General features: G+C 37.2%; 1 protein-coding gene and 3 non-coding genes across 4 annotated transcripts; all 4 read left to right on the forward strand.

Moving 5' to 3' along the window:
* Positions 1 to 1,333: 1,333 nt before the first annotated feature.
* Trnaa-agc (transfer RNA alanine (anticodon AGC)) lies at positions 1,334 to 1,406 on the forward strand. Its single transcript has one exon. It is a non-coding gene; the product is annotated as a tRNA-Ala (tRNA).
* A 218-nt stretch (positions 1,407 to 1,624) lies between these two features.
* Positions 1,625 to 1,697, forward strand: Trnaa-agc (transfer RNA alanine (anticodon AGC)). The gene has a single exon. It is a non-coding gene; the product is annotated as a tRNA-Ala (tRNA).
* A 1,587-nt stretch (positions 1,698 to 3,284) lies between these two features.
* Positions 3,285 to 3,761, forward strand: LOC140161673 (toll-like receptor 2 type-2). The gene has a single exon (XM_072184974.1). The coding sequence runs from the start codon at positions 3,285 to 3,287 to the stop codon at positions 3,759 to 3,761; it is 477 nt and encodes a 158-aa protein (XP_072041075.1).
* Positions 3,762 to 8,522: 4,761 nt separating this feature from the next.
* Positions 8,523 to 8,595, forward strand: Trnaa-agc (transfer RNA alanine (anticodon AGC)). Its single transcript has one exon. It is a non-coding gene; the product is annotated as a tRNA-Ala (tRNA).
* The last annotated feature ends 13,097 nt before the right edge of the window (positions 8,596 to 21,692 follow it).

Here is a 21,692-nt window from a genome sequence, read left to right on the forward strand (position 1 = left end):
GCTAGTAGCACACCTTACGCTATTAGCGCTAATAGCGTCTACCATTTGCAGAAAATGAACAATTTGGCACATAATACAATGAGTTATAATATCGTTATCAGCATACCTGTCGGTAATAGCGCTAATAGCACGCCTTACGCTATTAGCGCTTATAGCGCATCTTACGCTAATGAGTGCTATTAGCGCTAATAGCGCTTATAGCACCTACCATCCGTAGAAAATGATCAATTTTGAAATTTGCAAACGATACACTAATGAGCGCTAATATCGCTATTAGCACACACTACGCTATTAGCGCAGCATTAGCGCTAATAGCACACCTCGCGCTAATGAATGCTATTAGCGCTATTTTTAGAACTTTTGAAAGTGATATGCTAATGAGTGCTAATAGCGTTAGTGATGAAAATAGCACGACTCATGCTAATAGCGCTAATAGCACGCATTACGGTAATGACAGCTATTAATGATATTAGCGCTAATATCGCTTACCATGCCGAGAACATTTTAGCAGTTTTGGTAATAGCGCGCAATTGGTTCACCACAATTAGCACGAAATAGCACAGGTTTGCTATTATCACGCTATCGGCGACATTAGCGCTATTAACGTGAAAAAAACCAGAAAATTGCAAATACCGCGCAATTTGCAATTTTGCTAGTGAGCAGCGCTAACGCGCTAAATAACCATCATCGCACCTTTATCAAAAATCTGCTCGAGCTTTTGGGATTTGAAATTATTTTTGTCATAACAAATACGGGCAGGGGAATTAGCTCAAATGGTAGAGCGCTCGCTTAGCATGCGAGAGTTACAGGGATCGATACCCGGATTCTCCACATTTTTGTATGGGAAACTGTTTTGATATTTTGTGAAGATAATTTCAATTTTTTGTTCATTTCAATTAAATTCTTTCCTCTCCCTTTTCCTTTTGTCTAGTCTACTTCGCATTTTATCCATTTTCCTAAAAACTAACTCTTTGATACTCAGTGCTCCCCACAAAAAATTAATGTGCTCGAGCTTTTGGGATTTGAAATTATTTTTGCAATTACAAATACAGGCAGGGGAATTAGCTCAAATCGTAGAGCGCTCGCTTAGCATGCGAGAGTTACCGGAATCGATACCCGGATTCTCCACATTTTTGTATGTGAAACTGTTTTGATATTTTCAATTATTTGTTCATTTTAAGTTCTTTCCTCTCCTTTTTCCTTTTGTCTAGTCTATTTCGTATTTTATCCATTTTCCTAAAAACTAACTCTTTGATGCTCTGCAGTGCTCCCCACAAAAATGTGCTCGAGCTTTTGGGATTTGAAATTATTTTTGTCATAACAAATACAGGCAGGGGAATTAGCTCAAATGGTAGAGCGCTCGCTTAGCATGCGAGAGGTACCGGGATCGATACCCGGATTCTCCACATTTTTCTCTGGCACTCTTTTGATATTTTGTGAAGATAATTTCAATTTTTTGTTCATTTCAATTAAGTTCTTTCCTCTCCTTTTTACTTTTGTCTAGTCTACTTCGCATTTTATCCATTTTCCTAAAAACTAACTCTTTGATGCTCAGTGCTCCCCACAAAAATGTGCTCGAGCTTTTAGGATTTGAAATTATTTTTGTCATAACAAAATACAGGCAGGGGAATTAGCTCAAATGGTAGAGCGCTCGCTTAGCATGCGAGAGGTACCGGGATCGATACCCGGATTCTCCACATTTTTCTCCGGAAAACTCTTTTGATATTTTGTGAAGATAATTTAATTTTTTTTGTTAATTTCAATTAATTTCTTTCAGGAAAATATTTAACCTGAGGATGCATGAGATAAAATTGATAATAGTAAGCTTTCCTACATGGAGTCGGACTGTCGAAGTGACCTTGCTGTAATAGAGCCGGGTGACTCTATAAATGGAGTCTGGATTACTCTAGAAGCAGAGTCCAGCCACTGCTTGAATTTATGTCTAAAATGACTCCATATTGGGAGTCAAATGACTCCGGCGACTCTTTAGCGGAGTCAACAAATTATGACTCTTCAAGGGAGTCAGGTGCCTCCCAATATGGTGTCATTTTAGACATTGAGTCGTAGAGTGGTTGGACTGCTTTTAGAGTCACCCTGACTCCAGTTTGGCTTTTAGTGACCTTTATACCGTAACACAAACACATGCTAATATGGAACACTATTGTATCTCTCCATACTGCAGTTACTGTCCGTTTTCCTATACACAATACACAGTGCTCTTTCCCATTGACGCGTGACCTCTACAAATAGCCTACGTTAAAAGTATGGGGATATGCCTAGTTAACGTCGCTGTATGAAAAATAACCGGCCAATATTAAAAGTACTCTTCTAATGTTCTAGAAAATATAGTTTTGTAACATGTCCTAAATTTTTAGCTAATTTAAATGTTTGGAAATATTCGCACTTTGGTGTTTTAGTTAATGTTATAGGTAGTAGTACATTGCCTAGTTAACGTCGCTGTGTGAAAAATAACCGGCCAATATTAAAAGTACTCTTCTAAAATTCTAGACAATATAGTTTTGTAACATGTCCTAAATTTTTAGCTAATTTAGATGTTTGGAAATATGCGTACTTTTGTGTTTTAGGAAGGATATGTAAACGACAGATAACACCAAAAAATATGAAGAAATTATTTCCAAACCGTGTTAAGTCTGCAAACCACCATGTTTCTCATTTTCAAGAACGCTGGTTAACAATAAGCACGTATTGTCTCATTTCGTAAACAAAGACCACCACAATTGTTCTCTAGCGCTCGCTTTATAATCGTTCACCCAACTGAAAGTATAATCCCAGCTCATTGCTCCATTGTACGTGTAAAACAGAAACATATGTTGTGTGTATTTAACCAGAGAAGATATGATTTAATCAGTTGAGCTGTTTCAATGAGTGTTATCTTGGTTTAATAGCTTTTAATGGGAACAAAAAAGAACAATGGAAAGTACCATAATGCGTGCGCATACTGCCGGGCAATGACGTCACATGTCAAGTGGTCTATAGATCCACATCCTACATACATGTGTAAGTCTCCCGCAAGCAGAGAGAATCTTGGTATTACTGAATTTAGTTTAGACTGCGGTCTGCATCTTGAATTTTACATTGCCCCAAGCGTGTCAAGTTTATTTGTTATGGGTATAATAGTTTCTGTAATTTATAAATGTCGATGGCGCCTACATTACAAATGCTGGATTTTGTGTTGTCAGAGAAGATATCAACGATATCTAAATAATGATGATGATGCTGATATCAATAGTGATGATGTTGATGCCCCATATGAAGCACCAATCATGCGACGCCGATATCATGCTCATGTTGCCTACCACAAAGACAACGAAGCATGGATAAATGATCAACTCATTGCAAACATTGAAGATGGACAAGAACGGTTCCGGCTTTGCCTTAAAGAAAGAGGTGACATTCCAGCAGGGCATTATATTCTCAATGCCATATGTCATGGTATTCAGCAAAGTCGCAAAACTATCGCAGTTTTATCAGAGAATTTCATGGATGATGGATGGTGTCATTATCAGCTACATTTTGCACAAATGCGAATGGTAACAGACAATGTTGATGTACTCATTCTTGTACAGATTGGGGAAATTCCTGATCATAAAAAGACATTGTTGCTTCGTCAGTTATTATGTTACAAGGAAGTGTTGAAGTGGCCTGAAGATCCGGATGGACAACATTTGTTCTGGAATCAGTTGAAGATGAAACTACGGAAACCTGTACGAGTGGATCGTAGATTTGACGAGGCTCGATAAGGCAACAAATGTTACATAGTTTTGTTTTGTATTTTTGCCTTTTTCCCCCTTGAGACTCGTATTTTCCAAAAAATGGGCGTTATATAACAGTCAATTTCATTTCCGGTACCTTGATTTCTGCAGTTTAAAAATCATAGCATAGCAGATGCAGGGGCGGCGCCAGGGTATTTTGATAGGGGGGGCGATGCAATTTCAAAATGTTGAAGAATATTAATGCAGCGCGACAGCGCCGTCCGTCGCGCTTGCATTATGTAAATTTGTATGTAGTCATTCTTTTTATTATCATACTTTTTTTGTATCAACAATACAGGGTGTCCCTGAAAGAACTGTATCGTCGGAAACTTAATTGTTTTGGTATTTTATCGCCACAACTGAACATAACTAAATAACTGGTGTAGTTGATGAATAAATCAGCTACCACATACTTTTTTGACAATTGACCACACCGTTCGTGAAATATAAGAATTTTACGAAACTTTCAAACCTTCCCACAGGTTCAAATATCAATCGATGATCTGTATTCGGAGTGCTAATCACTGCGTATAATCAGCGTATGAGGCGTCTATTGTCATTGATAGATATTTGACTACGTGGAACAGGCTAAAGATGAGGTAGCTTCGTAAAATTATTTTATTTCAAAAACGGAGCGGTTTTGTCAAAATTCAAAAAGTATGTGATAGCTGAAATATACCTCAATCATGCCGGTTATTTAGTTATCTCTGGTTTACGCGTTAAGATACCTCAAAAATTCAGTTTCCGACGATACAGTTCTTTCAGGGACACCCTGTAACATGGATTAATATTGGTATGGATAATGTACGACAGCAAATCTTGAAGTAAAACAATATGAATAAAGATAAAAACAATATATGTCTGCTTTGGTTACTTGTTGTTTTGTCTCTGAATAATGGTATATTTTCCCACCAGTTTGTAATTTAAATAATAATAATATATAATATGCGTTTTGGTTAATTCCTTAGATCCAAAAATCAAAAGCGGTTGCGTTCAGGGACAGATACAAAATTCAAAACATATAAATAAAATTATATCTATTTATAATCTATTAGAAATATTCAATCAAATAGATTAGAAAATAAGGGATGTTTTTAGATTAAACTTTTAAATTAGATTGAATTGTAATTATTAAAAAAAATTCATAGATTAAAAATCAATCAAGTCATTTTTAATCCCATAGATTTAAAAACAGTGTAAACGATTAAGGTCAGGAACAAATCCAAATTGGATTAAAACATTTAAATAAAATTAGATTTGATTACAATCTATTAGTTAAAATTAGGTATAGATTAGAATTCAATCAAATTCTATTCTAACCCAGTTTTGTATTTGTCCTGATTGCAATCGTTAAGATTTTTTAAATTTTTTATCCAAGGTGATATGAATTTAAAGCGTCGAGAAAATCACTTAAACCACTGTGAACCAATCAATAATGTTTGTTCGTATTTTTAAACGGATATCAATTAGCAGCAGGCATCTCCAATAAGAAAGTTTCACAACCATTATTTTTCAGAAGCATTTTTTTCAACATTTATTTTTAAATTTTGTTTATCCTAAAACACAATACTATGCCATTTTGTATAGCTCAACAAGGAATTCTTTTAAAATGCAAAAGTGCTTTTCTGAGCATGCTGAGAAGTAAAAAAAAAGAATTGGATTTGAATTTTTAAATAATTATGTTTACTTTTGCATCAGCAAAAATGTTCATAGTCACTACGATATTAATATCTCCTACTTACAATATTGGAGTGACATTTATACATTGTGAATGAACGTGTTGAGTGAGTGGCAAGATGGAAAACAATGGCATTTGCAGCGAGTAAACTATGGTAAAATACGTTTTACAGTCGGCAATTATTAGTTTATTTCAAACCAAGGTAGGTGCAACATTACTACAACATTTAACGCATTCATTTTAGAATAAAAAGAGAAATATTTGGCCTCTTTTTACATCAGCATTATTTGCAGTTAGAAAATAACCAAAATTCTCACTTTATCACCCACCGAGCTGCTATTTGTCTGTTTTAGTCGCTTGTTTATTGTTATGCAATAACGATCATCAATTAAATTCTCAATATTTGAAGAGTTTGTTTCCATACCATGTTAAGTCCACAACCACATGTTTCTCATTTACTTGTACAATCACAATTACGTTGACAAAATTGACATTAGCAACAATGAGTTGTGCCATCAACAAGCCATTATTTACCACAACAATCCTGCTTAAAGGCATATATTGGAATGTCATCTTTCCCTGGGTAAGATCTGACAACAGGCCAGCCCATGGCCAGAGGGTAACATGAGTAGGTTTGTTTCACCTTGAAGGCAAGGATAGTCTTGCTAATATGGGCTAACTTTCCCCTAGGCCATCCAATATGCCATGAATTAGTAGGACTACAACTGGTATCTACAGGTCACTTTATCTCCTATTTCCACATCTGTTAATTTTATATGTGCCTTTAACAATATGCAGACTATTGTTCTCATTTGGGGACCAAAGGCATCACACAGTATTGTTCCTGTGCATCCATCCACTGTTTGCTTTGTAATGGTGCATCCAACTCATAGTGCAGTGTCGTCCACGGCATATTCACCGTGACTTTTCCAGCCACAAAGCCGCTTATTGAAGATTAAACCGATATATGCAGTACTAAACCATTATATAGTAATCTATTGTCCAATGCAAATTTATTACCACCTGATAATATTGATCCAATGAGCGACCGAATTGTCCGCTACGGACGACTTATCCAATCGATAATGACGCTATTGACATGTACGAGCGGAGCTCCACTGACCGAGTTTTGGGGGTATTTTTCACTGGTTCATGATGCAGTCATGTCTACAGTAGAATTCACCACGAACTTTGCAGGACTTAAACCCCATTAAAAGCTATTAAACCAAGATAACACTCATTGAAAACAGCTCAACTGAATAAATCAGATCTTGTCTGGTTGTGCACATGTGTCTGTTTTATATGTGCGGTATCGCAATTAGCTGGTATTATAGCTTCAGTTGGGTAACCGATTATAAAGGAAACGCAAGGAAACAATGGTATGTGGACCTTTGTTCACGAAATGAGACAATGGTCTGCTTTTTGTTAACCAGCATTCTTGAAAATGAGCAACATGATGATTGTTGACTTAACACGGTTTGGAAATAATTTCTTCATATTTTTTGGTGTTATCTATCGTTTACATATCCTTCCTAAAACACCAAAGTACGCATATTTCCAAACATCTAAATTAGCTAAAAATTTAGGACATGTAACAAAACTATATTTTCTAGAATTTTAGAAGAGTACTTTTAATATCGGCCGGTTATTTTTCACACAGCGACGTTAACTAGGCAATGTACTATTACCTATAACATACACTAAAACACCAAAGTACGAATATTTCTAAACATCTAAATTAGCTAAAATTTAGGACATGTTACAAAACTATATTTTCTAGAATTTTAGAAGAGTACTTTTAATATTGGCCGGTTATTTTTCACACAGCGACGTTAACTAGGCAAATCCCCATACTTTTAACGTACGCTATTTGTAGAGGTCACGCGTCAATGGTAAGAGCACTGTGTATTGTGTATAGGAAAACGGACAGTAACTGCAGTATGTTGCAGTTGTTTGCTGTCATTTACTCATCAAGGCGGACCACCGTTATTATAAGGACTATGCCAATTATTTAAAGATTGACATGTAGAGAATAAGCCATAATTGATTGACAGAAAGTACTTAATTTGTACCTATATGACGGTTTTATGACATCAATCTTCCAAATACGATCAAAAAATGGCTGCCCGGTGCAGCAAAATGTGCATTGGAATAACACGGCGAGTTTGGATAGATGGTAGGATTTCTTTTTAATAAAAGTGTATGTTCCCCCGTTATTAAAGCATGTACCGGGTTGAAGATTCAGATATTTGGAAAACAATAAGTAATTGAAACATAGAGCAAGTACTAAAATGATAGCTTTTATACTTTTTGATATATGATGCTAACTAGTTCATCCCATATAGCTACAACACAGCGCTACCAGTAGGGTTCAATTGCCTATAGTGAGTGCCCCTGTGTTGTGTGCATACATGTAGTTAACAATAACTGCATGATGTGAAATTATTATACCTATAGGAATCCAATTTCACGCATTCCTACACCTCAATGGAAGCCAAAGCTGGGTCCCCGTCGGCTCCATCTCACCTAAAATGTGAAATGATGCGGCCTTGGAGGGTATTTTAAACTGGATTCTATCACACATGTTACACGTAGACAAAAGAATGATGACAGTTTACAACACAAAAGAATCTAACATCGATTTTTAAGCGGCTTTAATCCACCCAACTGGGCAGTTACAACACCAGTTTGGTGCTGCGGGGACCAAATAATGGCCGACCAAATCCTGACCATGACTTGGCTCGTTGGATTCGTCTATAGCATCACAACCCATTGCAATATCGCACAGGTAAATCAGAATCATGTGTTTGTGGACTTAACATGGTTTGGAACCAAGCGCTTCATTTTATGATTTAGGATATAGTCATTCATAGCCAAACTATGCAAATAAAAAACGACCTTAATTATTCATAAGCCTCATTTAAATACATGATCATTGAGGGCAGACAAAATAATGGCAAACGTGAAACCAATCGGATAGAGACAAAATCGGGCATCAAAATGAAGATATACGTAGTACTCTTTCTAACATTTGGGGTTTGAAGCTATTTTCGTCATAACACTCACAAGCAGGGGAATTAGCTCAAATGGTAGAGCGCTCGCTTAGCATGCGAGAGGTACCGGGATCGATACCCGGATTCTCCACATTTTTGTTACTTGATATTTTGTAAAGATAATTTCACTTCAATGCATGTTTCATTCCAATTCATTTCTTTCCCGTAATTTTGATTCCTTCTTTTTTCTTCCTTTCTTTTTTTTCCTTCTTCGATATACTTCTCATTATTTACCTGACAACCTTTGCACAGTGGTAGCGGAAGCATTAAAATATTTAGGGGGACGACTGTATTATGTGCCGGTTTTATTTTGACATTGCGCGGGAAGCGCGCGAAAAAATATTTGGTGCTGCGGGGACCCAATAATGGCCGACCAAATCCTGACCATGACTTGGCTCGTTGGATTCGTCTATACAGTGCAACAGAGCATAAATGCCCAAAACTGAATTTTGGACAGATTGACACATAATTTAAAATCTAGATTAAAGTGAAAGATGTCACTTACAACATATTTTGATCAAACTCTGATCTTTAATAAGGTTGCAAAATTTGACACGTTTTCGTTCATTTTCATATAAGTAGCATAATAAAAGAAATGTATGAAAAAAATGAATTTATTTTTTTTTCGTCAAAAGTAAATATGTTATAAAAATCAAACTTACAGGAAAGATTGACTCTTGTCAAATCCTACAATTCTGTCAGAGAAAAATTGCATATTTGTATTTATTTTTTTAATTAATGGACATGATATTGATTAATTAATTTGCGATAATAAATATATTTTTTATGATTTACCATAATTCCAAACATGTCAAGCAATATGTCAAATTAAAGCTAATGTAATGCTTTATAGATTTGTCAGAGCATTTTTGCAAAATGCATTTAGTATTTTAGTTACAAAATTCCAAACATTCTATTCCAATTTTTGGCTATACACGCACAGGAGCTGTTCTTTTAAAATCCGCGCCTAATCAATAATGAGTCTTTTGTAGCAGATGACAGTGCTCATTCAAGCCTATCAAGGCCATTTAATAGCAACTTGCTGAATGGCTGGGCATTATCAACTATCAAAGAGATGCCTTATGCAGCTGCCAATCACAGTAGAGGTTTGATAACATTTTGTTAAAAAACCAAAAGTGATATAAGGACAAAACTGTGCATGTTGGTACTTGATTGTTAGGATTCTTATATGTTGAAAATCCCATGTAGTAGTATTTTTATGTGTAGTGTATATTGTTCATAAATTATATAGCTTTTAAATTTTGGGCATTAATGCTCTGTTGCACTGTAGCATCACAAACCATGGCAATATCGCACAGGTAAATCAGAAACATGTGTTTGTGGACTTAACATGGTTTGGAACCAAGCTCTTCATTTTATGATTTAGGATATAGTTTTTCATAGTCAAATTATGCAAATAAAAAACGACCTTAATTATTCATAAGCCTCATTTAAATACATGATCATTGAGGGCAGACAAAATAATGGCAAACGTGAAACCAATCGGAGAGAGACAAAATCGGGCATCAAAATGAAGATATACTAAGTACTATTTCTAACATTTGGGGTTTGAAGCTATTTTCGTCATAACCCTCACAAGCAGGGGAATTAGCTCAAATGGTAGAGCGCTCGCTTAGCATGCGAGAGGTAGCGTGATCGATATACCCGGATTCTCATTTTTGTTACCTGATATTTTGTAAAGATAATTTCACTTCAATGCATGTTTCATTCCAATTAATTTCTTTCCCGTAATTTCGTTTCCTTCTTTTTTCTTCCTTTCTTTGTTTCCTTCTTCTATATACTTCTCATTATTTACCTGACAACCTTTGCACAGTGGTAGCGGAGGCATTAAAATATTTAAGGGGACGACTGTATTTTGTGCCGGTTTTATTTTGACATTGCGCGGGAAGTGCGCGAAAAAATATTCAATTTCAGACTATACTAGCCTAAAATAAAGGTGAATTTAGGTATTTGATGGGCTAGTTTACAATGTTGCCCTATTTTGGCCCAAAACACGATGGGCTAAAATAGCTTAAAATGGAAGATGCACAGGACAATTTATTGCTTAAAAAAAAATTCTATTAGGAGATTTGGGGCAGGATGTTCCCCCATGGAAAATTTAGGCGGGTGTCATCGACTATGATTTTAAACTAACAAAGAGGACTATTGAACACATACGACCACCAATTAACTTGCCCTCTGATGTTCAGTAGCATCTTCATCATATCAAACAAACACGATGTACAGGGTGTACCAGAATGATTTATACTGGGAAAGTTGTATTTTTTAGGTATGAAGGGCAGTAGTATTATTTTAAATTCTAGAATTTACATATACTTAGCTTTCTTAGAAATTTTAGATTTTAGAAATTGGACGTTTCTAATAGAAGTTACAGGATATTGCGAAAAATTACTGAATTCCAAGTTTTGACAAAACTACCTATTTTAAAAACCTATAAAATTACTAACTGTTCAGCACAAAATTATTTGGAAAATGTTATGCAGTATATTTGTTGTGTCCTGTTCTTACTTCTACTAAATATTCGATATCTATCGATTATTTATGATGTTACGAAGCAATTCTTGTATGGAATAAAGGATTTGTTACGCTTGAGTGACCTTAAACTAATCTTTCTTTGGCGGCAGTTTTGAAGACAATTACTACATTGTGTGAGTTTCATCATTTGAAAAGCCGGCAAAGATGGAATTTTCATAAAAGTATAGAGAAGGTTCGTCCTTAGTGTCACAGCATGTATTTATGTCCACAGTATATGGGCAAACCCACAGCTACGTAACAAAGAAGATTAAAATTTATTGCGGAGGATCCTTGAGGAAGTTATATCCTCTGTAATAATGACATTTTTGAGTAAAAATTGTTGTAAAAATCACATAAAAAGTACGTTTTTCAACCCAAATATCTGAAGTCATATTGAAATGTTTCACTTAATCCTATATCAAGAAGTATTTAGCGTTGGCAGATCTACATCTGTGTAAAATTGGGTGTATTTCATATAAAAGAATTTATTGCACAGTGCGGCTGGACGATGGTGATAAATAAATAGTCTATGGTGTTATGAAGCCATTTTGCGCTGTAAATTACACACATGCAGTTTTCGTCCATTTGCAGTTGTGATTTGCAGTATAGCAATGTCACGCCAAAATGAATCAAGCTATTTCCATGAAAGTCAGAGAATAAGTAGGAGACATATGTGTCATTGTATTGCACTAATTAAAATTAGATGCACTGTTGACTATACATTTTTGATATTTTGTTCAAACACGGTATAAAAAACTCTATGAACATGCGATTTTCACTGCATTTTCTTCTATATAAAAGGAAATGACTATTTCAAACTAACAAACAAGTAAAAAATCAATATCTCTTGCAATATTTTACAAGAGGGAAATGAAAATCATGGATTTTACTATAGAATATGGGCATCTTTGATGGTCGGTCCTACCCCCGGGTAAGGTGGTGGGGTATAATGTTATCACTAAAATGAGCGTAAATGATGGATTTACGATTAGCTTAAGTCGTTTGGGCGTAAAGACGCGCATTGTTTTTTTTTATGATGGATGAAAATTTTAGGGGGGGGGGGGTGATTCACTGCTAGGCCATGCTACCCTCTTCATGTCTACAGAAAGGGCTGGATCTGATGCCATGAAGCTCTACTAGCGTTATGATCTGGCGAGGCGTGGTAAAAACCCGCCTCATCTATCGGGCTTACCTATCATGAACCAAGCAGGGTCCAAGTTGAAATATTTACAATTGCGCCATCGAACCACACAAATGCACCTATAACTATGATTTAGGTGATGGCGCTGTACTGACGCCATAAACGAAAAGTGCAATAAATTATCCATTGAAAAGCACGTGACAATATTTTTGCCTTACTTTCGCAATTAATGGATTAACCCTAACCCAACTAGGACTCACTAAAGCTCACTATTAAAACCACTCTGCGTGCATGCATTCCACGGGACTTGATGACGCAATCAGACGAAGTCATATATGCCCAGGGAATCGTTGGCCGGGCCAACGTCACCTGTGTGGCTACATGCTGGGGATCTTCTGCGTGGCATGCGAGGGGTCCGAGGTTCGAATCTCGGGGGTGCCAAGTGACTTTTCTCTTCATCTTCTCTCCTTTTTCGTTTCTTCTTTCCCTTCCCATAGCAAAAAAACCACGGGTAGGGTTAGGGTTAATATGCGTGTTTTTCCTAGGCGTATGCCTGCTTAACCCTAACCCAACTAGGACTCACTAAAGCTCACTATTAAAACCACTCTGCGTGCATGCATTCCACGGGACTTGATGACGCAATCAGACGAAGTCATATATGCCCAGGGAATCGTTGGCCGGGCCAACGTCACCTGTGTGGCTACATGCTGGGGATCTTCTGCGTGGCATGCGAGGGGTCCGAGGTTCGAATCTCGGGGGTGCCAAGTGACTTTTCTCTTCATCTTCTCTCCTTTTTCGTTTCTTCTTTCCCTTCCCATAGCAAACAAACCACGGGTAGGGTTAGGGTTAATATGCGTGTTTTTCCTAGGCGTATGCCTGCTTAACCCTAACCCAACTAGGACTCACTAAAGCTCACTATTAAAACTACTCTGCGTGCATGCATTCCACGGGACTTGATGACGCAATCAGACGAAGTCATATATGCCCAGGGAATCGTTGGCCGGGCCAACGTCACCTGTGTGGCTACATGCTGGGGATCTTCTGCGTGGCATGCGAGGGGTCCGAGGTTCGAATCTCGGGGGTGCCAAGTGACTTTTCTCTTCATCTTCTCTCCTTTTTCGTTTCTTCTTTCCCTTCCCATAGCAAACAAACCACGGGTAGGGTTAGGGTTAATATGCGTGTTTTTCCTAGGCGTATGCCTGCTTAACCCTAACCCAACTAGGACTCACTAAAGCTCACTATTAAAACTACTCTGCGTGCATGCATTCCACGGGACTTGATGACGCAATCAGACGAAGTCATATATGCCCAGGGAATCGTTGGCCGGGCCAACGTCACCTGTGTGGCTACATGCTGGGGATCTTCTGCGTGGCATGCGAGGGGTCCGAGGTTCGAATCCCGGGGGTGCCAAGTGACTTTTCTCTTCATCTTCTCTCCTTTTTCGTTTCTTCTTTCCCTTCCGATAGCAAAAAAACCACGGGTAGGGTTAGGGTTAATTATCAAGAACCAAATTGTCATTTGAGCAATTTTTAATATCTTCACAGATTCAGTTTTTACTAAAACATTCTCGTAATATCGATTTTTAAAGTGCTATCAGATATCTTCATAATAAAAAAGTTCCAATCGCTTCGAAAACTAGGTTCCAAAGGACGCCAAACATGATGCAGTCAACCCCATTAAAAGCTATTAAACCAAGATAACACTCATTGAAGCAGCTCAACTGATTAAATCAGATCTTCTCTGGTTGTGCACAAGTGTCTGTTTTCAATGTGCGACATCGCAATAAAGCTGGTATTATAGCTTCAGTTGGGTAACCGAAAGGAAACAATGGTATGTGTACCTTTGTTAACGAAATGAGACAAAGACCTGCTTTTTGTTAACCAGCATTCTTCAAAATGAGCAACATAATGATTGTTGACTTAACACGGTTTGGAAATAATTTCTTCATATTTTTGGTGTTATCTGTCGTTTACATATCCTTCCTAAAACACAAAAGTGCGACCCTCTCCAAACATCTAAATTAGCTAAAAATTTAGGACATGTTACAAAACTATATTTTCTAGAACCTATTTAGAATAGTTTAAATGTAGCTTTTACCGTTTTTTGTGGCATCCTTCAGAAGTGAGCGGTCCGATACCAATATTTTCGGTCAAATCTCCATTCAATTAACACGGGGAGTTGGCTAGCTATGCCTTGCCCTCACTCATATTTTACAAAAGTGCGACCATTTCTGAACATCTAACCTAGCTGTAATTTTAGGTCATGTTAGAGAAATATATTTGCTAGAAGTTTTGGAGAATAAATAAAATATTGGCTGGTTATTCATCACACAGTGATGTTAACTAGGCAAGTGTCCATTCTTCCAACATACATCATTTGTAGAGGTCACGCGTCAATGGTGAGAGCACTGTGTATTGTGTATACGGACAGTAACTGCAGTATGATTGTCTCCAGTAGGCATATATTCCTTTCGCCTGAACTTATTACCATTGCACCTTTTGCGCAGTGTTATGCGCCCATAACAGGTTTCATTTGGGGAACTCACCAAGCAACATCACTTGGGAAAGATAATGGCGGTAATGGCTATACATCTCTTACATCATAATTATGTTACATTGAACATGGCCATTATTTTGAGTTTAATGAGTTCGATTGGATACTGTTTTTACAGTTAATTCCATACTAAGAGGCACTTAAAGATCAATATCGGATGAAAACTGACATAGTGCTGACATTTAGGTATAATCACTCAATATCACGACAGTGTGAGTGCATTATTTTGGTGTCAGAAAAATGCAAGGGATAATTCAATGGTTCTGATTCAGATAATGACCGTGTGGACACACTTCAGGTGTCAGATCGCCAAGAAAATTTGAGGTGTTTAACTACCACAAAAATAAATTACATTTCATTTTAGGAGCCGTATGAAGGTATTGATTATTATTAAATAAATAAATAAATAAATAAATAAATAAATAAATAAATAAATAAATAAATAAATAAATAAATAAATAAATAAATAAATGAATAAATAAATAATAATTAAAAAAAAAAAAATTGCTGTTCATGTGGTTATTCTGAACCTTTTATGATGTTGAATAAAGAAACGGCAGTTAATTACTTTAATATAATACAAAAAATGCAACGTTTGACATTTTGACGGTGTCTGGAATAGAATTTTCATTTTTCTGTAAACATGGTATGTGTTACCATTGCTCAAAGCCAAATCCGAAAAGTAAATATAAAAATTCACTTGCAATGAGACTTTAAATTACATTTTGTTATCTGGATTAACATTGGGAGGGTAAATGGAAAAAGGAACCGCCATTCCACTATACCGTGTGTACAAAAATGGTGTGGCCTTGGACACACACAATGGCTTAGAGCTATTGTGGTTTATAATATTACTCCCTCTAAATTCACTTAGATATATTATGTTTCAACTCGTTTTCCTCAAGTGTGCATTCGTTGTCGACGGAAATAATTTACATGCTAAGAAAGATTAGTATTTCAGCTAAATGGTGGTAGGTTTTTTTTTTATTTCAAAAGGTCTATATTTATTGATTTATGAGGGATCTTCAACAATCCATAAAAAACAGGTAGTAGCTCTTAAAGGGGCATTTCGTGATCCACAGCCTGATCCCCTCACTTTTCTCAAAAAAAGTTGAGATTTTTATATCACTGGAAACCTCTGGCTACATAATGTTTATGTACAAAATATTTCTTGCAGATTAATTCATTTAGCAAAGATATCGTGAAATTTGAAATTACAACGCATTGTCTATGGAGCAGTGTAATACATATAATCATGCATAACTCGCGAACGCAAAATATGATTCAACTGAAATTTTGGGAATAGGTTTTTTTCGTGGATATCTAATGAAAAATGACATAAATAGAGGATGCTAGGATCACGAAATACTCCTTTAAACGAAGCAAAATTTATTTTTAAAAGACCCGACTGTAGTCAAAGAAATGTTTCACACACCATATATTAAAAATTCAAACAATTGGCATAAATAGCACATATGAGGAAATTAATTTTTCGACATGGATGTGTGCCAAAATTGAACAACTTTGATGCGCGCGCTTTTCAATTTACTGTTATGCTTGCATGTACAGTGTGGCAGAATAATTGAGCAGCCACGGTGACATCCCTACTGAGAGACTAAAATTTAACTAGCATGGGCGACTAACATGTAACTAACCAAAATAGGTTTAACTAGCCAAATGCTAACAAGCCAAATAACAAATAATCTCTCTGGACCATGTTTACGAACCAGGGATGCTAAAATCACCGGAAGTAACGGTCTATCATCCGGGAAAGGTGAATCGCAGTGGTCATTCTAAAGAAGACATTAGCCAAGCTGGCTAAAATCTAAAAAACAGTGAGTAATTTTGGATTTTTTTTGTCAATCAGAAAATCTAGTCAAATTTGATTATTGTATATAAATTGAACTGTGGAATAGACCATGCAATTAATTTTGGAAGGTCACTCGATAACAGAAGAAACGCCATGGGAATTAGTATGGTTCTCTTGCAAGTACACGCCTATTCACCTATTTATGGAACACTCTGACCCTGTGGAGATAGAAATCAATCCATACAGAATATCAAATTACATTATCTTTTACACGAGTTGCAACTTGGCACTGTAGGACCAAAGATATTAAAATAGGACCTCTGGTAGGACGCAGCACGCAGGAAAGGAAACACCGGTATCACACGCGTACAGTTGATAAATTTGATCCTACTATCTCGCTAGGATCTCAAACATGACAATCCCTGGGGCACAGTTCCTTAACCCCAATATGTTTCAGCGCTCAACGAATGACCTTTGATGTGTTGGGTACAAAAAACATATGGGGTTCAGTCTACTAAATAAAAGAGTGTGAGTTAATCCAAAATGTTATTTTGATATAATTCTTAATCTATCAGGGGCGTAGCCAGCTTTCTTGGTCGGGGGGGGGGGGCAAAATAAAATGTTTGGGGCACAGACGAAAAAATTGCAGTTGCATCATACAATACATAGAGACTGTATGTCTTCGAGCTTCCCGAAAAGGACCTTATTGGGATGATGTGCGCGCGTAGCACAAAAAAATGGTATTTTACACTCTCTCTCTCTCTCTCTCTCTCTAGGTGCCATATCCTAAGACGTTGGCGATCATGTCATGCCACAATTCTCTGTTATAAGCCATCTCCAGAAGCTCTGTCGCTTTATGTTCAGCTCTCCTTTCTTTTAGCCAATCTTTCAGATTTGATAACCACATCACTCTCTTCCTGCCTCTGCTCCTTGTTCCTTCTATTCTTCCTGTCAATACTAGGTTCTCGAAACCATCCTTTCTGAGGATATGACCAAGGAATTTGAGCTGCTTAACTCTGATTTCACGTAACAGCTTCCTGTTCACATTCGCTCTTCTTAGGACATCGTCATTAGACACTTTATCAGTCCACGGGATCTTCATCATTCTTCTAAGGAACCACATCTCGCAGCTCTCCAATCGTCTTTTAATGTCTGTTGTTATTGACCATGCTTCACTTCCATACATTAATACAGGGACGACATAGCAGTTGAGTACCCGAATTCTGGTCTCTATACTGAGGGCACTGTTTTTAGGATCTTGTCTAACTTTGAGAACGCAGACTTAGCCAGTGCAATCCTTCTCTTAATCTCCTTAATACATCTGGCATCTTCTGTGATTAGACTGCCAAGGTAGTTGAAGGAGGAAACTTGCTTAATTCTTTGATCTTTCACCTTCAATATGCATACCACCATACATTCTGTCTTCTTGCAATTTAACGATAAACCTTTCCTCTCACTTTCCTGAACCACCACATCGAGAAGCCTTTGCAGATCCTCCTCAGACTCAGCTAATAGGACAGTGTCATCTGCGTATCTTATGTTCGTGATGTTATGTCCACCTATACTGAGACCATTTTCCTTTTCTAGCTCCCTTAGAATCAGCTCACTGTAATAATTGAAGAGATCTGGTGACATCACACATCCCTGTCTGACTCCTCTCTTAATGCTTGTATATTCACTACAATCTCCATCCACCCTTATGCACGCTGTTTGGTTCCAATAAAGGTTCTGTAACAGTCGTAGATCCTTTCCATGCAGGTCTAGCCTGCCAAGATCTTCAAAAAGCTGATCATGTCTCACCTTGTCAAAGGCTTTTGAGTAGTCAATGAAACACATGAAAACATCCTTCTGCATCTCTACCGCTCTCTCTGTTATCATTCTCAAGACGTAAATTGCATTCCTGGTACCAGCATCTTCTACAAAGCCGAACTGCTCTTTACCAATCTCAGGTTTTATTCTACTTGCACGGAGTAACAGGATTCTTAGAATTATCTTTGTAACATGGCTCATAAGGCTAATTGTACGGTGTTGTTCACAATCCACAGCGCCAGGTTTCTTGGGAAGAGCAATAAAGATTGATTTGCTCAGGTCTTCCGGAAATATCCCATCATCATACATTCTGTTGATGACTCCTGTCAGTTTCTCAATTCCATAATCCTCTAATGCTTCAATCATTTCAACAACTATTCCATCTGGCCCAGTAGCCTTAATTTTCTGCTCATCATTTTTATAGCTGATCGAACCTCTTACTGCAATATCTTTGGACCCTCAATAGAATCGGGAAAGCTTGGCAAACCATCCCTTACATCGTGAAATAACTCCCCAACATATTCAATCCATCTTTTCATTACATCATCTTTCCCTACCATCATATTACCATTCTTTGCCTTGATGCACCCAGAGCTTGAACAGCCTGATTTCCTGCCTGAGATCTCATTTATTTTACACTATTTTCGCCTATTATCCGGCTAAAAAGGGCTTTATTGTTACAATGTGCGCGCGCAGCGCGGAAAAATTTTATATTTTACACTATTTTGGCCCTGAATTTTGCTAGAAAAGGGGCTCCTTGCCCTTTTTCTTTTCCTTTGCCCTCCTGATTTTCTCTTTCATTTTTTGTCAGAGGGGCACTTTTTCTTTCATTTTTTTGTCAGTGGGGGCACTCTGCCCCCTGCCCCCCACTGGCTACGCTACTGCAATCTATTTAGATTGGTTCCTACCATTAATTAACTATTTTGATAGGTCCTTTTCGACCTTTGACCCTCGAGTTAGACGTTGACTATTAATAGGTGAAAGTGGTATATATTTTTGTCCCAGAAGTGGAATTTTGAAGATATTTGGTCTCAGATCGGAAATGACCCCTGTATGACCAATGGTTATTGACCCTTAATCTATCAACCCCAAAGACACTGGTGTTGTTTTAATTGCGTGACCATTCTGTATTTCTGTGACAGTTGACCCAACGAGGCGCGAGGGTTTTGTAGAATATTGATATCAAGTATAGTCAAAATCAATCAAAATACTAGTATGTCAGAGTTTAGGACAAGAGTGATTGACAAATTAGTAAGATCCAAAACACAGTCGACGGCTGTGTAAATTGTATGTTTTCTTCTCGGTCATATTCAAAAATGAATTTATTACATAAAAAATCCTATCGCGATTCGTGGCGATATTGTTTACACGCAACTGCCATTTGTGAGTTCTCACAACACAGATCTGGCGAGGTATTTGACAATCAATTTGATTATCTAATACCAATGTCGAGTTCATTAAGGCGTTATGTTTGTATTCGGTAAATATCAATGTTTATTACACATCTATCTGACGCGTCGGTTGTCTTGATTCTAGTTCCATGATTCAATTTGAACATTATCATTTGTTTTATACGACGACCCCGCGGGATGAGCCTCTTTTTACGGATGATTTATAGTAAATTACAGGAGGATCCAAGAATTGGAAAAACGCACGGCTATTTTATAGCACACATCCCATTCTTCTTTTTGCCTTCTGCGCCCCCAAAGCCCCCCCCCCCAACAAAATACGCGCATGACTAGCATGGGCGACCAACATGTAACTAGCCAAAATATGACGCCCTCTATTGATTTTGAATTTAACAAGCCAAATGCTAACAAACCAAATAACAAATCACCTCTCTAGACCATGTTTACGAACCCCTAATAAGAACCATGCAACCGAGGGGGATGCCAAAATCGCCGGAAGTAACAGTCAATCCCGCGGGAACGGTGAATTGCAGTGGTCATTCTAAAGAAGGCATTAGCCAAGATGGCGAAAGTCTAAAAAACAGTGAGTAATTTTCGATTTGTCAATCAGAAAATCTAGTCAAATTTGATTTTTGTATATATATTGAATATACCAATTAATATTGGAAGGTCACTCGATAACAGAAGGAATACCATGGGAATAGGTACGTGTTTCTCCTGCAAGTACACGTCTATTCGCCTATTTTTGGAATACCAACACCCTGTGGATATTTAGAAATCAATCCATACAGAATGTCAAATTACATTATCTTTTACGCGAGTTTCAACTTGGCACTGTAGGACCAAAGATATTAAAATAGGACCTCTGGTAGGACGCAGCACGCAGGAAAGGAAACACGGTCTCACACGCGTCAGTTGATAAATTTGATCCTTCTATCTCGCTGGGATCTCAACCATGACAATCTCTGGGGCACAGTTCCTTAACCCCAATATGTTTCAGCGCTCAAATAATGACTTTTGATGTGTTGGGTACAAAAAAGCACATTGAGGTTATGGTAAAATCAGTCTACTAAAAATATTATTTCAATATAATTAGCAATTTATTTACATTGATTCCTACAATTAATTAACCATTAACATGTTAAGCATATTTAACTAGACATAGCAGTTGTGGTCACAGACCACGAACACGTCCATTTCGACCTTTGACCGTCGAGTTAGAGTTTGTTTGTCCTACAAGTGGAATTTTGAAGGTATTTGGTCTCAGATCGGAAATGACCCCTGTATGACCAATGGTCATTGACCATTGACCCTTAATCTGTCAACCCGAAAGACAAGCTAAGACACTGGTGTGTTATTTTTACTTTTGTGACCATTCTGTAACATTTGACCCAACGAGTGTCTTGTGGCATATGTAGACATTATTGTGATAAAGTATAGTCAAAATCGTTCAAAATATATATCAGTTAGGAATAGTGATTGACAAATTAGTAAGATCCAAAACAAAGTTGACGGCTGTGTAAATACATTTATTCTTATCAGTCATATTCAAAAATGAATATTAGGTATTGTCTTGCAAATATCAAACATTATGGATATAAATATCCTATCAACTTTAGTATTTAAGACGGTGGTAGCGATTCGGGGCGATATTGTTACGCGCAACTGCCATTTGTGACTTGTCAAAACACAGAACGAGCGAGGTATTTGACATCTAATACCAATGTCGAGTTCATTAAGGCGTTATGTTTGTATTCTGTAAATATCAATGTTTATTACACATCTAGCTGACACGTCGGTTGTCTTGATTCAAGTTCCATGATGCAATTTGAAAATTATCATTTGTTTTATACGATGAACCCCCGGGAATGTGATGATCCTCTTTTCCGGATGATTTATAGTAAGTTACTATCCAAGAATTGGAAAAACGC

This window comes from Amphiura filiformis, chromosome 10 (assembly GCF_039555335.1).
Source record: "Amphiura filiformis chromosome 10, Afil_fr2py, whole genome shotgun sequence".
Taxonomy (NCBI): domain Eukaryota; kingdom Metazoa; phylum Echinodermata; class Ophiuroidea; order Amphilepidida; family Amphiuridae; genus Amphiura; species Amphiura filiformis.